Source organism: Pseudorca crassidens, chromosome 6, assembly GCF_039906515.1.
Source record: "Pseudorca crassidens isolate mPseCra1 chromosome 6, mPseCra1.hap1, whole genome shotgun sequence".
In the NCBI taxonomy this organism is placed as follows: domain Eukaryota; kingdom Metazoa; phylum Chordata; class Mammalia; order Artiodactyla; family Delphinidae; genus Pseudorca; species Pseudorca crassidens.
In genome coordinates, this window is record NC_090301.1 from 57992729 (window position 1) to 58012862 (window position 20134).

General features: G+C 44.6%; 1 protein-coding gene across 1 annotated transcript; it reads left to right on the forward strand.

The window, feature by feature from the left end:
• Positions 1 to 1321: 1321 nt before the first annotated feature.
• On the forward strand, positions 1322 to 18614 carry CHRNA1 (cholinergic receptor nicotinic alpha 1 subunit). The gene is made up of 9 exons (XM_067741485.1): positions 1322 to 1471; positions 6994 to 7139; positions 7243 to 7287; positions 8348 to 8457; positions 11101 to 11296; positions 11792 to 12029; positions 14458 to 14681; positions 15848 to 16087; positions 16395 to 18614. The coding sequence occupies exons 1-9, from the start codon at positions 1429 to 1431 to the stop codon at positions 16524 to 16526; spliced, it is 1374 nt and encodes a 457-aa protein (XP_067597586.1). The 5' UTR covers positions 1322 to 1428; the 3' UTR covers positions 16527 to 18614.
• The last annotated feature ends 1520 nt before the right edge of the window (positions 18615 to 20134 follow it).

A 20134-nucleotide genomic window follows, 5' to 3' on the forward strand; every position in this document is an offset into this window, starting at 1 on the left:
CAGGATATCAAAAGCAAAACCCCCTTCAACATGTGGTTTCCAAGGTCACCCTGGGGGTCATGTCCATTCCAGCCTATCAGAGACTAGAAGAGCATGGACGAGCTCCAGTGGGAGGATGGTGAGTCTCATAAAGTTTCCCCTCCCATCTCATTTTCTAGAACTCAGTCCCATGGCTCCATGTAGATGTAAGGGGCAGCGTGAAAGGACGTATTCCTGGCTTTGTAGTCACAGTGCTATGCTATGGAAAGGAGGGAATCAATTTTTCTGTTGACAGCACATCTCCCACAATTTAAAGCAAAAAATATATAAATAATGCAGACTCTCAGCTCTCTTCACTACACTCCCAGCCCTTTCCCTAATTATTTCTTTGGACTCACTGGAATGGGGGAATTTGTCAGGGTGCTGTCCTTGGGCTTGAGGTGAGGGACCTTCTTCACCTGATTCAATCTGAGAAGGAAGCAAGGAAGGAACCGGCAGGGTGTCTTTAAATAACTGCTCCCTTTTCTATTTTGGTAAAAATCCTTCTCTGACTGAGCAATTACTAACTACTGGCTTTCAGGATCGTTTTTTTTTAAACAAATAAATTGAAAAACGGAAGCACTTTGCTTCCCTGAGAGTAGGCAGAGGAATGACGGCAGGAAGTAGGAGCCTGGAACAGCGCTTATGCAGTGGGACAATTTTCCCATTAATTACTTCTCACTTGAATAACAGGACATGGGAGGTGGGCTGTTTGCCGTCGCTAATGGCACACTGCAGGATAGCTATTGCCTGATACAGAGACAGGGCTGAGGACAGCCACTCCGGGGGCCATCGTAAAACCAGTTTTATGGAAGAAGCCACTGAAACCAAACCCAATCAAACATGGAATTCTCTCCAGCGGCACCAACCCCACTCTTTTCAAATTCATTCCCTCACAGAAGCCCCAGGCATTCTCAGCCTAGAGGGAACCAGAGCAAATAAATTTTCCTCTCTGTAGAATGTGGACTTTTGTGATTTAGATGATCAGTGTCTTACACACACAGCTGACTATCTACTCAGACCCAGTGACCCTGATCAAATCAATCCACACGGATGAGGTTCTGGTTTATACAAAAGGGAGGGAGTTGCTCACCGGGCAAAATAATTCATTCCCTACTCTAACGTGTTTTTTTTTTTATTTTTTTTATGAAGACCTGACTCATGGTGCATTGAAAACACAGTGCAGTTCACCCTCAACTTGTCAAAGTTCCAGCAGTTGTGTAAAGTGTCCGCCCTGCAATAACGTAAGGACCTCAGCCCCGGGCTCCAGGGCTCCGGGCAGCCCAGCTGTCACTGCCACAAACAGGTGGTGTAAACAATAGCTTGGTTCAGCTCACTCACTTGCCAAACTCTCCAGCAGCTGAGTGTCCAGCCAGAGAGCGGCCCAGGCGAACACCCCACCACCAGCCCATGGAGCCCCGGCCACTGCTGCTGTTCCTTGGCCTCTGCTCAGGTAAGTGCCAGGGCTGCTCCTTTGAGGCTAAAGCACTAGACGCCCCCGAACCAGAGTCTTGCTTCTCTGATGGGAACACAGAATGGCAGGACTTCACCAGCCCCAGGCTGCTCTGTCCGTTTCTCACCGATGTTGGCTTGATTGGGTTTGCGGATAAAGAGTTCTAGTTGGGTTATCCAATTAAAATAGGAGCTGCCTGGTCAAAAGCTACAGAGTAGACATGCAATCTCTCTTTCCTTCAGTGCCTGCATCTTAGTAAATCCGTATGATCTGATTCAGCACCTCTTCTACCATCCCGGAGCTGCTATCGTAGTTGAACAAATATAGGAACATAGAAGGGTGACTTATAATCACAAGCAGTATGGTTAACAAGTCTTTTTATGGCTCTAGGAGAATTCTGAAAATGAAGAGGATAGATTGACAGCTCCATGTGCTGGAGGGAGAAACCTTTTCATAACTGTAACTAAACTCTCTCCATGAGAGATGAAATATTTTGTAATTTTTTTAACTTCTGAAGCTAAAAAAAAATTCATATGAATGCATTACGGCCTACTTTTTTTTTTTAAAAGGACACTACTATATGTAGGTTTGGGTTTGAATTGAAACCATAAAACCTTGCACAGCCCTTGACCTGCGTTCAATTCTGGAATGTGTCACAACGCAGCAGCTGAAAAGCTATCCTGAATCCCAAACTTCCGGTCGAGGGAAATAGATGTTTGCTGACTGCTTCATATAAAAGTTTACTGGTGATATCATCTCAACTGAGAAACAAGGCGACTGACATTCTGTGATTTCTCTTCTCTAATACTGCTCTGACAAACACAGGTCTTCTGGGCAAGAGAGGTGAAGAGCTGTATTATAAATGGTTTTCAATAGCAGAGTTGAACAAATAGCCTAAACTCTGATAAACTATATCCTCTGGGATTTGGACTCGATCCAACCAAAGCTGGCTTGGTGGTAATGGTGGTGGTGGTGTGTGTATGTGTGTTTGCAAACACTACACTCAATGGAAATTCTTAAGTGATATGTTTGTATATAAAAATCCTTAAGAGATCTTTCAGGACACCAAAGATCTCCAAAAATGCAAGTTTAGCTCTTTTTTGAAGTATGTGATATGTATTTAGATCAAGCCTAGAGTTTGCTGGTGTCAATTCACACGGATAGTTAACAGAAATTTAGAGCAAGACGAGGCAATCCAACACCTTCAAATTTATATTATAGGGAAACTGAGGCTAAAAGACATGAACTGACCTTCCCAAAGTCACTTCATGTACAAACTTTGGAATGCGATCAGACTCCATTTTTTTATGTGCATGGTCAGAAAACACAGCCTGAAATTGAAAAGGTAGCAAGAAACACAGCACCAGGTTGAGATAAGAATTACCCAAGGTGACCATTAACAGGACAGAATTCCTTTTGTCCAACCCACCAAGCTGTTCCCCACATAAAAATACAGATTGGACTAGTATGGGACAAAAGAACACTTTAAAATTGTGGCTGGGTTCCCCTACTTAGATTCAGTCCTTTGGGGCCAAAAGTGAGGGACACTTTTTCCCGTGTTAGCGTAACACATAATGATCTCCGTTCTATTTTTATAGCACTTTCATTATAATCTTTCCTCTCCCCCAGCTCAGGAATCCCAAGCACTTCATTACCACCTTTCTTATGGCATATTACTTTCCAGCTTGTTTACAGTTATTTATGTAAATGGAAAATATCAATGTCCATGAAGGAAGGAAGACAGGATCTGTATCAGATTCATGTTGGAAAACCTCAAAGCTACTTAAACAATGCTTTGCACACAGCAAATGTTCAACGAATATGTGAATGAATTAACGTTACCACCATCTGAATAGGGATGACCAGCATGATTTGGCTGAAAAGGGAGACTCTGACATTACGTATGTGTTTGTCTGTGTTTGTTAATTTACATCCTGCCTTTTAAAGAAAGTATTTACTGTGATTTATTGAATCCGTGAAGAGATGGTCCAATTCTCCAGACCATACTGGAGTTGGGAACAGAATCCTAGAATTCTGAGTTCAGGTCCCATAAGTTTTCTATCACTCTACCCTGCTTTGGGGAGGAAAAAAGAAAAGAATACCAACGAATATGGTCTAAGAAATGGAGACCTCCTTAGAAATTCCTTAGAAGTTCATTACGAAAGGCACAAGGTCCCTTGGCCTTGGCGAGGGTGCAGAGGAAGAAGCGAGTATCCCTGGAACCCCGACCGTGCCTGGCTCCCCAGTGGTCCCTACTCCCTAGCAGAACTTAGGGTTGGCCTGCATAGTTTTCCTGTCACAGAACGCTGAGCATCTGCTCTCTCTGTTGCTTTCTAGTATGTTCTTCCTGTCAAACTGGAATAAACGGTCACTTAAAAATAAGCAGCCCAAGGTAACACCAAAGCAATAACCTCAAACCCAGTGGCCAAGACACTCAGTGATCCACGCCAGTCCCCCACTGCTCCCACCGTGGGCTAGGTGGGCCCCAAGATAGACAAGGTGTGGAGGACAGAGGACAGCTGCATCCCAGGGGCTCAGTGGGGCACCTGCAAAACCTGGGTCTTTGGACAACATGCTGCTCTAAGGGTCCTCAAATGCAGGTAGTTTGGGGGAGATGCCACATGAAAGCTCTGCACAGACCCTTTTAGGTTCAGAAAATTTGGGAAACTAGAAATGAAGAGGTAGGCTAGGTAAGGCATTCAGTAATATAGAGTCCAGGAAGGTCATAATAAAGATATCTGAGCTATACTGAAACCTTCAAAAATCTGAATGGACATGATACATTGGCCTTTAGGGAGGTGGTGAAGAGCACAGGCCCTCTCGTCAGACGGCCTCCACTTATAATCCCACCTCTAACTAGCTGGGAGCCGTGAATACATGACTCAGCTCTCCAGACCTCAGTTTTCCCATCTGTGAAGTAGGAGTAAAGACTGACCTCATAGGATTTTTATAAGGATTCAATAAGGTAATACAAATACAGGACCTTTAATAAAGCTCTACAGGTTAATTAAAACACATACTTTCGGGAGCATGAACATGTTTCAATTCATTCCATAACATTGGTTGTTTCAAACTGATATAAAGTTCTATAGATGAGAAATAGTGGTTGAGAGTTCTATAGACGAGAAATAGTGGTTGAGAGCATGGGCTCTGGGTGTCAATCCTGGCTCCACCATTTATGAAATGTGGGCCTCAATTTCCTCATCTGTAAAGTGAGGACAATTATAGTACATACCACACCCAGTTATGAGGATTGAAAGACTTAGTACGTATAAAGCACACAGAAGAAAGTCTGGCACAAAACAAGTTGGGTGTGTTAGTTATTATTTTTGTTGATCAATAAAGATAGAAAACAGAATTACTTTTTACTTAATAATTATTTTGTTGGCAAACGCTTCCAAACTTAGGATCGAAGGAGAAAAAAACCACAACCAATCACCTGCCTTAGCGGTGATCGGTTAACACAACTGGGAAAAAAGGGAAAGCATTTCACTTGTTTCATGTTTAAAGTTGTCTTGGCCCAGGGAAAAAGTGTAGTTTCAGCAACAACCTGTGGAAAGGGGAGATCTGGTTACACGAATCCGGACAAACGGATTGCGTGTCTACTTCCTCTCCCAGCCCTGAACAGGCAACCTCCAGACCACAGCAGGCTTGAGTTACAGAGATCCTTCATAAGGAACTTGTTGGAATTTGGAACACATTTTCTCATAGGAATAATGGCACATGTAGCTGTACAGTTTCCAGCACATTCATAACATTAAAAGGGAGTACAGGAGCACGGCACAGAATGACCGGCTCTAACTTCAGCTCTGCCCTAGCCGCATGACCTCAGACAAGTCAGCCCACTTCTCGGAATCTCAGGCGAGAATGTCTGCCTGCCTGCCTGCTGGTAAGGAGCACATCACGCTGGACACACAAAGCCTGTGGGCTCTGAGAATACTGGATGATACTGCCCTCCATCCCGAAGGAAAACGTAGTAAAGATTCCTTGGAATCATTCGTGCTTCAAATAGGAGCCCCAAACCCAGGTCAGCAGAACATGTGGTTTTCACTCTTAGCAACTTAATTGGGACATGGGCCCATCAGCAGTGATTATTTTTTTTACTTTTCAAATTATGGAAAAATACATAAGTATGTAAGATTTACCATGGTAAAATACACATGACATAAAATCTCCATTTTAAAGTACACAATCCAGTGGCACTAGGTATGTTCACAATGTTACGCAAGCATCACCACTAATTCCAGAACTTTTTCATCACCCTAGAAGGAAACCCTGGGCCCATTAGCAGTCACTCCCAGTCCCCGGTCCCCACAGTCCCTAGTAACCACTAACCTACTCTCTGTTCTACGGATCGACCTATTCTGAATATTTCATATACATGAAATCATACAATACGTGCCCTTTTTTGTCTGACTTCTATCCCTTAGCATAATGTTTTCAGGAGTCATTCATGCTGTAGCATGTATCAGAACTTCATCCCTTTTCATGGCTGAATAATATTCTACTGCATAGATATACCACAATTTGTTTATCCATTTATCCATTGATGGACATGTGGGTTGTTTCTACCATATCGCTATTGTAAATATTGCTATGAATATTCATGTACAGATTTTTTGTTTGCTTGGGGGGTTTTTTGTTTGTATTTTTTCTTTTTTAAATTGAAGTATAGTTGATTTACAATACTGTGTTAGTTTCAAGTGTACAGCACAGTGATTCAGTCATATATATATGTATGTATATTCCTTTACAGATTCTTTTCCTTTAGAGAATATTGAGTGTAATGCCCAGTAGGTCCTTGTTGGTTATCTATTTTATATATAGTAGTGTGTATACGTTAATCCCAACCTCCTAATTTATACACCCCCCACCCCATGTACAAATCTTTGTATGACCAGTTCGTTTGTGGATATACCCAGGAATGGCATAGCTAGGTCATATGGTAGCACTGTGTATAACTTGTGTGAGGAACCACCAAACTGCTTTCCACAGCGGCTACACCATTTACCTCTCACCAGCAACATGTGAGGATTCCAGTTTCTCTGTAACCTCACCAATATCTGTCAATTTTAATTTTGTTAATTATGGAATAACATCTTAGTGGGTGTGAATCAGCATCAATTTTGGGCTGTTCATAGCATCATGAGCTCTGAGGCCAGCCAATCTGAGATTTCATTGCATCATGACCAGATTCTGAAATACCAAGACCGACTTTGTGTGGACCTTTCTTCTTGTGTGTGCGTGTTCCTAGTAAACTTGATGCAGACAGATGCTGGATGAAGGAATGTCATCGGTCCAAAGTACAAGTGCATGATAATCTGGCATGCCCCACTGGGAAGGGACCACATTGGCAGCTGCACTTGGAAAGGAATTCAAGGCAATAATAGCTGCATCAGGGAGCCCTTCAACAAGGGGGCCTGCGTGCCTTCCATGAGTTGGCCACACCTCAGTTACTCATGTTAGTGTGTGTAGAGGGTGGGAGCAGACTCTGACAGTGAGTGTGTTGTTTGCTGTCTCAGCTGGCCTCGTCCTGGGCTCCGAACATGAGACCCGCCTGGTGGCAAAGCTATTTGAAAACTACAACAGCGTAGTACGGCCCGTGGAAGACCACCGCAAGGCCGTGGAGGTGACGGTGGGCCTGCAGCTGATACAGCTCATCAATGTGGTGAGACAAGAGAGCTCCAGGCTCTCCACACCTCCCACCCCGGACCATCCTCCCCTGGCTCCCCTCTTGTCCGCCTAAAGATGGGGCCTTATCTTTTTTGCAGGATGAAGTAAATCAGATCGTGACAACCAATGTTCGTCTGAAACAGGTAACTCAGCTAGATAATTGCATTCATGTTGTTTTTATTCACCCTGAAATTTAACATGGGCCCAGAGGGAATCAATTTAGGTAACAGGGATATGTACCAAAATGTTAAAAGTAGATATTTTGGGGTAGTGGGGCTGTGGATCATGTTTTGGTGTTTATTTTTTATTGTACTTTGTGCTTTTTCTGTGTGTATTAATTTGCTAGGACTCCTGGAACAAAGTCACAACCTGGACAGCTTAAACAACAGAAACTTATTGTCTGACAGTTTTTGAGGTCAAAAGTCCAAAATTAAGGTGCTGGCAGAATTGGTTCCTTCTGAAGTTTGTGAGGGAGAACCTGCTCCAGGCCTCTCTCCTTTGCTCAGAATTCGTTGTCTTCATGTTCACATGACTTTATTCCTGAATATGTATCTGTCTTCAAATGTCCCTATCTTATAAGGACACCAGTCATATTGGATTAGGGTCCACCTTAATGACTTCACTTTAACTTAATTACCTCTGTAAAGACTCTAACTCCAAATAAGGTCACATTCTTGGGGGTTTAGAACTTCATATGAATTTGGGGGAGACAATTCAACATTGTGTTATCCAAATTTGCTGCATTGGGTATATGTTACTTTCATAATGTAGAAGAAAATATAATACTTTATAAAAATATGATGTTGCCTGCTTGAGGAAAACATTCCCAATAGGGTCATTCTCCTTTCCTAAGGTGGGCAGTGTACCTGGTAGATCTGCTACCACTTGGTGGCGTTACTTGGGGCTACCTTTGTTTTCTCATCTGTAAAATGGGGTCAATAATCACTCCTACCTCATGGGAACATTGTGAGGACTAAATGATGAATATGGGTAAAATGCTTACAACAGTGCCTGCATGTACTCAGTGCTCTGTGTTTGCTCTTACTTGTTACTAAGGGGAAAACTGAATTCTGAATCAAACCCTTCTTACTGGAACACAATTTCTGTCCATACCTGAATTACCATGCTCATCAGAGCTCTTGATAAGCCTAGATTTTAAAAATATTTTTAGTTTTTTAATCGACTAAGTGTCTTCATTTCTAGCAATGGGTGGATTACAACTTAAAATGGAACCCAGACGACTATGGTGGCGTGAAAAAAATTCACATTCCATCGGAAAAGATCTGGCACCCGGACCTAGTTCTTTATAACAAGTAAGCAAAACAGACAGGATTAGAAGGCGGACATTACGGGGGCAGGTGGAGCCCAAGTGCCCTAACGGAAGGGCTGCCACTCTTGGCATGCGTCTCACCACTGTTCACATTAAATAACCCTTAAAAACCAAGAGCCAAGTTGACATGCTAGGGGTGCCATATGGTGTCTCGTGTTATGAATAGAAACAATTATCAGAGCCAAATTGAAACAGGGCTGCAGGGTGGGGGACATTTAATCCCTGAGAGCTCCTGTAGGGTATATGGCAACTATCCAAGGAACCCAAACATCATATAATTGAGTTCCTTGGAATTAAATGTCCTTCTGACCAATAGGTCTGAACCTCCTGGGGTTGTTATTCATCACATCCTCACAGCATCCCAAGATGCCGCGTGCTGCTGATGGCCTGGGATGCCTATGTAGCCCATCCACTGGGCTCTGTGACAGACTGCATGTTGTGAAATTATAATGTGATTCAAGACACTCCAATTTAATGACACGTTCATTATCATACGCCCTTCATTTGTCAGGGAATGTTCATTGCAAAGAGCATCCTTCCCAGGCAGGAGCATTCAACACTGGCCTAGAGGATTTGTGGTCTGACATTCTATAGCACGTGTCTGGAGCGAGCAGGCTGTGCATTCTAGCAGACTCACCAGGCAAGGTGGCCAGGGCTAGTGAGCAGAAATGATACCTTTTAAGACGACCCTCCCCAACTTTGATATTTTATTACATATTTTCCAATCCGACCTGGGATTCAAACTTGAGTCAAAGTACACAATCATTTGTGTAAACTTTTGGACAAGTATGCTCATAGGACAGAGTGTCTATCTCTCAGAGTTAAGTTTCTCTTTCACTTAGAATCTGAGGGAAGCAATTAAAATCCTCAGGTCCTTTTGATAAGCTCACTCAGAAAGACCCTCATGGGGGAAAGAATCCTGTTTCACCTGCTTCGAAGGAGAGACATAGACCATCCTTGCCCTCTGCTCTGTTGGGAGGGTCTCAAGCTGCATAGTTTTCTGGATAGAGCCTCTTCTCAGTCCCAAGGAAAAATTAATGAGAAGAAAATCTCTTGATTTATGAAGTGAGGCACAATATATACCACATGTCCCTGAAAGCCCAGCAAGGTAGACCCCACCCACTTTTCAGCACCTATTATACAGTCCTGCTCTCTGCCAAGGCCCTGGGGCACAGGCTGTTCTGGAATGAGCAGACCACCCACTTAACAAGACCTGCAGAAATAGTTTGTTATTTTTTAGTATCTACCATGTTGCCTTTTTTAATGAGAAATTATTGCCAACATTTGAAAATTGGGAAATACATTAAAATCTGAATTTTTAACTTCTCTAGAAAAATCCAACTTTCAAAAATATGGCAACTTTGGGGCTTCCCTGGTGGTGCAGTGGTAGAGAGTCCGCCTGCCGATGCAGGGGACACGGGTTCGTGCCCCGGTCCGGGAAGATCCCACATGCCGCGGAGCGGCTGGGCCCGTGAGCCATGGCCGCTGAGCCTGCGCGTCTGGAGCCTGTGCTCCGCAACGGGAGAGGCCACAACAGTGAGAGGCCCGCGTACCGCAAAAAAAAAAAAAAAAAAAAAAAAAATGGCGACTTTGGATTAAAAGTCTTGATTCCCAGCTTCCAAGGAAGAATCCAACATCAGGCAACATGGAGCCTTCGCTCCCACGCAGACACCATGGCAGAGCTGAGTGGTGCCTTCCTCAGGGGAGAGAGGGTCTCTCCCCATGCCAGGCTCAACCCTCCCTCCTTCCTTGCCTGCCTGGCCCTGGAGGCATCTGAGTTTGTGACCCCACCCCACTGCGGTCTAAATAGTTCTTTAAAGGTAACAGACCCCTTCTTTAACGTGCTTGTCACCGTAATGAGCCACTAGACGTGTTTTTCTTTAAAATTCCTGGTTTTTTTCTCAATTAACTTTCAAAGTATATCAGAGAAGGGATACATGGAGATCAACATCACAAATACTACTGAGGACTGGGAAGAAGAATCTGGGATGCAGTGAATCCACGTCACCTATTATTCCTTTAAAACTGTAGATTCTCAGGTTCATCCCTAGATATCCTGATTCAGCACTCAGATGGTGCTCAGGAATCTATATTTTGTTTTACTTTATTTTTTATTGAAGTGTAGTTGATTTATAATATTGTGTTAGTTGTAGGTATAGAGCATAGTGATTCAGATTTTTTGCAGATTATATTCCATTATAGGTTATTACAAGATATTGAATATAATTCCCTGTGCTATACACTAAATCCTTGTTACTTATCTATTTTAAGTATAGTAGTTTGTATCCGTTAATCCCATACTCCTAATTTGTCCCTCTCCCTCCTTCTCCCCTTTGGTAACCATAAGTTTGTTTTCTGTATCTGGGAGTCTGTTTTTGTTCTGTAAAGATTCACTTGTATTATTTTTTAGATTCAGGAATCTATATTTTAAACAAGCACCCCAGTGATCTTTATTATCAGATAAATTTGAAAAACATTGCCACAGATAAAAAGCGATGCAGTGCAAAAGAGAGCTTCTATAATTAGCACCTGAATAATTAACAACTGTCTCCCATTAGCATCCCCAAGCAGAATTGAAGGCTCATCTGTCACTTGGATCCCTGTTCCTCTTTTATCCCAATTGTAGTGCAGATGGCGACTTTGCCATTGTCAAGTTCACCAAAGTGCTCCTGGACTACACTGGCCACATCACGTGGACACCTCCCGCCATCTTTAAAAGCTACTGTGAGATCATTGTCACCCACTTTCCCTTTGACGAACAGAACTGCAGCATGAAGCTGGGCACCTGGACCTATGACGGATCCGTGGTGGCCATCAACCCGGTGGGTGGTGACCTACTGTGAGGAGGTTGGATGCAGGAAAAGCGTGATTCAGGTCTCCAACTCTGCCCCTCCATTATCACAGGCTCTCAGCACCCATTCGAACTTTGGGGATTGTCTAGTTTGATGGTTCTCAATTGGTTGGGAAGGTTCTTGATGCACTGCATAAGAGAACCACCTGGGGCTTAAATAATTCTCTATGCCCAGGCTCAGGCCCAAGAATTCTTATTTAATCAGACTGGGGTGGAGCTAGGGCACCAATATATTTTAAAGCTCCCAAGTGACTTGAATGTATAGTCAACATGGAGAATCCCAATAGTCCAAACCCCCTTATTTTACAGGAAAGGAACCTAAGACCCCAAAGCGAAGGTGACCCAGGGTCCCTCCTGGGTATGTGACAGTGCTGGGATCGGTTGCCTTGTCACAGCTGATTAGGAAACCCTCCCCCTCCTCAGGGTGATGAGGCTGGGAATTCAAAGTTTCATTCCATCTTCTCAGGAAAGCGACCAGCCAGACCTAAGCAACTTCATGGAGAGTGGGGAATGGGTGATCAAGGAGTCCCGGGGCTGGAAGCACTGGGTGTTCTACGCCTGCTGCCCCTCCACCCCCTACCTGGACATCACCTACCACTTTGTCATGCAGCGCCTGCCCCTCTACTTCATCGTCAACGTCATCATTCCCTGCCTGCTCTTCTCCTTCTTAACCGGCCTGGTGTTCTACCTGCCCACGGACTCAGGTGAGTGCAGTTGCCGTGGCAGCAGCTGCTGACCCTGATGGATCTCGGGCTACTATTTTGGGGGAAGCCGGAAATAACCACGGCTAATAAACAAATACGGGCAGACAGACCCAAACCATCATCTCTGGGAGGATGCGTGTACTGACTGGCCATGTGCAGTGGTGAAATTCCAGCTGGGGCAGACTACAGAGCAGGCAGAGAGCTGAATGGGACTCTGAAGATGCGCATACCCAGCTCAGTCCAGTTAAGTGAATAACCACCAGCATCTATTTGCTGAATACCTGCTGTGTGCCCCGAAGTGTGCTGGGTAAGGCGTGTATCACAGGCCCTACCGGTGCCTCATACCCCATGAAGTCACTTGCTGTACGTGACTACTCAGGTCTTGCCTCCTTTGCCCACGGCTTGCCCCTTGAAAATAGCTTTTGTGTATCTATTCTCCAGATGGCAGTATCTTTACACACAACCCCATACTTCCCAAGTGGCAATTCTTTCTCCCATATCAGCCCGGACGACTTACTTACCTCCTACTGGGTAATCACATCTGTGACATAATTTCACCAGACACCAACAATCTACAGAAAAGGGGGAAAGGGAACACATATGCCTGCAAGCAAGTCACTGCTCTTAAATGATTTACGGCAGACAAGCAGGGAAAAAAGAAAGATGGTAAGGTGGTCCTCAAACTTATGACAGATAACAATTTTATCAAAAGGCCAAAAAAAAAAAAACCCCCACAAAAGTCTAAATCCAACTCTCCAACAAGAAAAAAAAACTTACACATTCACTCACGCAACATGTACCGTTTAAACAACTGTTACAAGACAGGGATAAGGTAGAGAACAAGGCAGAATGTTCCCCACCGAACATATGTTCTAGGGATTGTACTCATTCTTAAACAAATCATCACAAACAAATATCTTTTCACCTTTCCAATCAAATGAAGCTTCTTAAAGTGAAGATAGAACACTCTAGGCAGGGCCATATGGAAACTAATCAGAGTTTCTATAAATATTAAATGATTTAAGCTTGAAAAGCATTTAGAACAGTGAGACTGCTTGGTAATTGTTAGCTATCGTTATTATCATTCATCAAGAAATTGGAAGTACCTTGATCAATATTGGATATTTATAATTCTGTTTTCTCTTTTACTTTTGAAGACTTTCCTACCCACCAGAAACGGACAATTTCTTGTTTGCATCCACTCTGGGTCCTGTGTATATTCCTAGCATCTGGACACATCCAGAATGGGAAAAGCTCCACACTGGAAAGCAGGACCACACGAGGGGTTTCCCAGGACACAAACACCAAGACCAGCCCAAGGAAAGTCCCTCCCAAAGGCTCTCTACTGCATCTGAGCTGGTCAATCCCCACAAAAATATTCCAGTGCCATCCAGCCCCTGGCTTTCTTGTTTCCTTGTCCAACCAGGACACCATCCGGGAATTGTTCACCCTGAAAGTGTAGGGCCTGGAGAAAAGATTCAGGGGAAGGGAAATCCCTCATCCCTTAGTATGAAAAACAAAAAAAAGTCAAAACAAGAAAAAAAAACCCCAATCATCCCTTTCGATGAAGATGAGAAAGCGAGTGGTGTGAAATCATGGATTTTGTCCTTTCTCGGGTTGGGTCTTGCAGGTATTTTTTGCTCCCACAATGAGAAAAAGATACATGGACTTCTGGGCTGCCCATCATCTGCTGGGTAACAAGTAGGCCAGGCTGCAGTTCAGTTTTGTGAGGTTTAAGACATTCTGCTGCGGACGGAAAAACTGCCATCTGGGGTCTCGATTACCACCCAGAACCTCTCTGCGTTCCCTGAGTTCCGCCAAGAAACGGAATGCTGGGCAAGAGGTGAAGTGGCATCTCCTGCTTGGCAGCCTCTAATGGAAATGCCTGCCACTTGCCATCACCAGCACAGTTAAGGTGCCGAGGTCTCACAGGAAATTCTGCAGAAAAAGTTCCCCACAATGAGACCTTGAGAACATGCCGGTCCCATTCCTCTCACCCTTGGGTTTTGGTGGTGTGCTCGTTTGCCAGGGCTGCCTTCACCAAGGACCACAGACTGGTGGCTTAAGCAACAGAGATTTATTTTCCCACAGTGCTGGAGGCTGGAAGTCCAAGATCAAGGCGTCAGCAGGGTTGGTTTCCTCTGAGGCCTCTCTCCTGGGCTTGCAGATGGCTGTCTTCAGCCTGGGTCCTCACATGGCCTTTCCTCTGTGTGTGTCTGTGTCTTAATCTCCTTTTCTGATAAGGACACCAGTCATATTGGATGAGGGCCCACCCTAAGACCTCATTTTAATTGAATTACATTGTTAAAGGCCTACCTCCAAAACAGTCCCTGAGGTGCTGGGGCTTAGTGTTTCAACACATAAATTTGGGTGGAAGAACAATTTAGCCCATAACAGGTGGGTTGTGTTTGTTTCTTCTTTTGTCCAGGAGAGAAGATGACTCTGAGCATCTCTGTCCTGCTGTCCTTAACCGTGTTCCTTCTGGTCATTGTGGAGCTGATCCCTTCCACCTCCAGTGCGGTGCCCTTGATTGGGAAGTACATGCTGTTCACCATGGTGTTTGTCATCGCATCCATCATCATCACCGTCATCGTCATCAACACACACCACCGCTCCCCCAGCACCCACGTCATGCCCGAGTGGGTGCGGAAGGTGAGCGAGCAAGGCCCCGGCACACTTTGCCCAGGGCTGCCCCTCCCTCAAGGCATCCGCAGGTCTACTCTTCTGTGTGGCTAGTGGCCTCCTAGGTAACCCTTGTGGGCACTTAGGAACGGAAAGTCCTTTCTGGGCTGTAGGGGTTTTGGGGAAGGAACTTTCTTTGGCTTCTTGCTGGGTATAAATAACTCAAGCAACCGGCCCAGGGAGATAAGAAAACCAGAATTAACAAAGCCCATTCCAAACTCAGCCTTAAAGAATCTCTGATTAGAGAAGATGAATAAATCACTATCCTTTTATTCAAATGCTGTGAAATCTTGAGATGTCTGTTTTTATGTCTTCCAGTTTGTGAACAGACTGCTTATTTTTTTGCTGGTAGAATCATCTGCTGAGACTAGAATAAGGGCTAGAAATTGGGAGTGGGGGTAGGGAGGGGGCTTGATGAGAGATTGTCAAAAAGTTTTAGTGAGGAACTTGGTCTCAAATATTTACATTACTGAATTTTAAAATGTGTTAACATTTCCAATATGTTGGTTCTTTTATACATCTTCACAGAGACACTAACATCCAGTCTTTTGTGCACAATGCAAATGATTTGTTATGAATTGACAGAGAAACTACCGCTTGCAATGTATTCTTTTGGGAGGAGAGACAGTCCCTGCTTCTCTAAAGGCCAAGTGACTCCTGGCAATACCTATGTTGCATTTCTTCAGGAACAAGAAACAGAAGAAAACAGTCTAGCTGTTTTGTGGGGCAGGAAGCTTATATATATATATATATATATTTTAACGGGAGGGGCCCTTTCTTTAACCTTTTGATCATGAGGACACAGGCCTTGAAAGAAGTGGGTGCCTACAGGGGGTCTGGAAGTTTACGCTTCATTGGTTTCTTGAGTCAGTAGCTGCACACAGGCTCCCTCCAGTGGCAAGCTGCTGGCATTACAGAATCATCTCTGTTAGCCTTAGTAATTTGTCGGGTCACAGGATACAGATGAGCAAGCTTTGAGAAAATCTAGTAGAGTCGTTTTGTTTAGGGACAAAGAGGCTGAGGCCCAGAGAAGCTGAATAATTCGCCTAAGTCACACTGCTTATGCAAAATCAGAGTTTGATGCTTGCCCTGCTGACAATAATTTCCATACGTGGACTTTTTAAATTTTGTTATAGGTTTTTATCGACACTATCCCAAATATCATGTTCTTCTCCACGATGAAAAGACCATCCAGAGAAAAACAAGACAAAAAAATTTTTACGGAAGACATTGATATTTCTGACATTTCTGGGAAGCCGGGACCTCCACCCATGGGTTTCCACTCTCCCCTGATCAAACACCCCGAGGTGAAAAGTGCCATTGAGGGCATCAAATACATCGCAGAGACCATGAAGTCAGACCAGGAGTCCAATAACGTAAGCTCTGTGGCTTGAGATCTGCACCTCTTGTTTAAATGGTCAAATGCTTGAGCACAGAGGGATGGGTTTGGCTTGATGGGAAGGTTGGCGTTCAAGGGGCAGCTACTGATGTAAGATGTGCCCAGTGACCCCCTAGGCCATCTTAGCAAGTCATCATATTGTGAATAACCTATTTAAAAAATAAAGATCATAATGCCAGTGGAGGGATGATCAACAGACTGAAGGGCCCCTAGATGATGGATAGCACGAACATCGTGAGTCCATGATCGTCTTACGGAAATTCTAACATATTCCTCTCTCCCAGGCGGCCGAGGAATGGAAGTACGTTGCAATGGTGATGGACCACATTCTCCTCGGAGTCTTCATGCTCGTCTGCATCATCGGAACGCTGGCTGTGTTTGCAGGTCGGCTCATTGAATTAAATCAGCAAGGATGAGCAGAAAGCTGAACTGAACCTCAGCGCCAGGGAAATTCGTCTACTTGGATACATGCTCACTTATCAAACATTTAATTTTCTGTATTTATTATTCGTGACAAAAGTTTCTGTTTACATAAGGTTATGGCCTCAAAGTGTCTTCACATTGCTTCTCCCTTCACTCCTGCTGTGGCTGCCGGGAGAGTGAACCCTTTGCAGTAAATGAATCTGGATTGCTACATGAAGCGTTCATTTCCAACAGTGTCCAGAAGAATTTTGCCCAGGATAACTGAGCTTTTCTGTTAGTTTTTGAAATTTTTAAATTTTACGCAAAGAGTCTATCTTTTGCTTAAAAGTCAGTTTTGTACCTTCTACAAAAGCCCCATCTACCAGTCCCCAAAAGATGAAACATTTGACTTGGAGAGAAAGAAAGCAGTAGAAAGACAATAGGACAATTCTAGAGTGGCCACCACAATGCAAACGGCCTCAAAAACTCCTGCTTTAAAGTAGGTTTCTAGAACTTGGAGGTGAGGGGAGGTCTTCCCAGTCTAATACAGCACCTGAGCTTGATGCTCGGGGTTTGAGGGAAAAGAGGTCCTAACCTGTATTGAGCGTGGGCCCAGGCACTGTGGGAAGGGGCTCGCAGGCATGTTTTTATTTATCCTCAGAACTCTCATGACTGTCCCTGTTTTACAAATGTGGAAACTGAACTTGAGGGAGGTTAAGTTCACGGCCCAAAATAACAAAGAGAACTGACATTTGAACCTAGACCTTGTAGGTTCAAAGCAGCTCTGGGCTGGGCCAGTTCATCTGCTTGCTTGCTCTTTGGATCAACTCTGGCTCCATCTGGGCCATTCTGCGACTCTGGTCAGTGTTTCTGAGAGGTTCAGTCCTAGTGTCAGCCATCTTTCTGCCTTCCCAATTAAACCGCCTGCCTTTTCCCCCAGTCCTTACCCCACTCCTGTTTGGGGTTCTAGTTCTATAAATGAAATCCGAAATGTGTGCACATATCATCATCATTTCTGCAATTCTGGACAAGGAGAGAAAATTATTTCCTTTCTCCACAGCAACCTATAAGCCACAAGGCAGTTCACCCCAGAACTAGAATATGTGCAGCACTGGGCTCAGTAATGACCATCAGATCCCCAGAACACATCTGATCCACATCAGTACCAGGGAGAACAGGGAATGGCAGTGCCAGGCAGCCCGTCTGAATGCAGGTGGGTTCGATCTGCATCTCCATGGGACTCCCCATCACACACCCGTGGCAGGACTGAGTGCCTTCATTTAAGAGTAAACTAAAGGGAAAAAGGTTTGGCAATTCCTCAAAAAGCAAAACGTAGATGGGAGGGAGGCGCAAGAGGGAGGGGATATGGGGATATACGTGTGCATATAGCTGATTCACTTTGTTACACAGCAGAAACTAACACACCATTGTAAAGCGACTATACTCCAACAAAGATGTTAAAAAAAGAAAGCTGAACGTAGAATTGTCATATGATCCACCAATTCCACTCGTAGGTATACACCCAAAAGAACTGAAAGCAGGGACCTGAACAGATACTTGGACACCAAAGTTCACTGCAGGATTATTCACAATAGCCGAATGGTGGAAACCACCCAAATGTCCATCAATAGATAAACAAAACGTGGTGTGTGTGTGTGTATATATATATATATATATACACACACACACACACATACATATACATACATTTATAATGAATTATTCAACCTTAAAGAGGAATGAAATTTTGATAAATGCTACAATACAGATCACCCTTGAAAACATTATGCTAAGTAAATAAGCCAGATACAAAAGGACAAATATTGTGTGACTCCACTTACAGAAGGTACCTAGAGTAGCCAAATTCATTAGACAGAAAATAGAATAGAGGCTACCAAGCTCTGGGGAAGGGCAGAGTTATTGCTTAATGGGTAGCGCTTCAGCCTGAGATGATGAAGAAGTTCCGGAAATGGACAGTTCTGATGGTTGTACAACACTGTGAATGTACTTAACGCCACTGATTGAATGGTTAAACATGGTTAAGATAGTAAATTTTATGTGTATTTAACCATAATTAAAAATAAACTAAAAGTGAAAAAAGATGGCCAGTTTCACATTCTGTATATTTTACTTCAATTAGCCAAAAAAGAGAGAGGGAGAGAGATTCAGCACCTGCGTCTGCTGCTTGCCTAACGTATCACAGCCCCCCAGGACTCACTATTCAGAGGAGGAACTTAAAAATCATGTTGTCCATTCTAAGGACAAGGAAACTGAGGCTCAGAGATGTGACCTCCCTCAGGTCACAGAGCTAGTTAGTGACAAGCCAGGTCTCAACTCCTGCCCTCGTGCTGTTTTCTTTACATCAAATAGCCCATTTCTCCCCTAAAAGTGAGGCCCTCCAACATGTTCCCTGCTCACCACCTGCCCGGGAAGCCAGCAGGGTGGCCCTGAGTGGGTACAACAATGTCACAGTGCGAAGCTCCACCAGCCCCTAAATACCTGTTGCATCAATCTGTCACCAGGTCAAGGACTTTCACCTTTGGAATCTCTTCCCTTCATTAAGGGCTGATCTCCTGATGAAATGGGAGGGGAGGCTGGGATCTGTCTCCCCCCGCCACCTAGAGGTGAGCGCCCAGCCCTGTCCTGCCCCATGTGGCTTTATTGATGAATGTGTCTGGGTAAAGGGGTGACTTCTTGGGAAATAAGGAGCATCCTCAAACTGGAACAAGACGGGTAAGTTTTCCTGGGGGATGGGGATTATAGACCGAAAAATGGAAGCAGAAATTATTCAGAGCTCGAATCCCTAAGTTATTTTTTTTTCTTTTCTGGTTGTCAGAACTGGGGTTTTATCAAATTGGAAATTGTATTAACAATCAAACAAATCAGATGGGGAGACGTTTCGAGGCTGAGGTGGGAGGTATTTGGTTTTGCTCCAATCACTGTGGACCACGATACCATCGTGTTCACCCTGGGGGTAGGGGCGGGAGGCAGAGGAGCGCAGGCGGCTGCCTCTTTCCTCGCTGCCCGAGGTCTCTCCTCACACTCCAACAGTTGGGTCTTGCTTTGAAGCCTGAGTTCCCTTGCTCCTAGCTTTCAACCCACCATTTTCAGTCATTTCTCCCACTGCTACTGCTCGAGTCCTAGCCCTGCTCCAGTTCTTCAGCGGCCAAAGCCACTGCAGTCTCTCTCCTCCACCTGAGTGCTTCATCTCTTGCTCCCCCAAATCACCTGTCACTGTCTCTAGCTGCCAATCACTGTGACCCATGGTCTCCACTTCCGCCTGAGTTCTACCTCTGCCGTTGCTTTAATTCTCAACCACTACTGTCCAAGTCCTTCCCACCACCCCTGTCCAGGTCTGTGCTGACTGCTCCGTGAGGACACTTGCACTCTGCTGCCTGAGTTCTCCAATTGCTCCAGCCCACGGTCGGTCTCAGTGCTCTGCCTGATATCTCTTCTCCCCGTTCCCACCCGCCAGTGTACCCTGCCCCCGCTGCTGGACCATCCAATCTATCCTTTCGACTCACGCCCTCACCCCCGCAGGGGCTGTCACTACTGCTGCTGTGGAAGCTAGGCTTGTCATCCTTTCCTCAGACTCAGATGTTCCATGCTCGGAAGAGCCAGG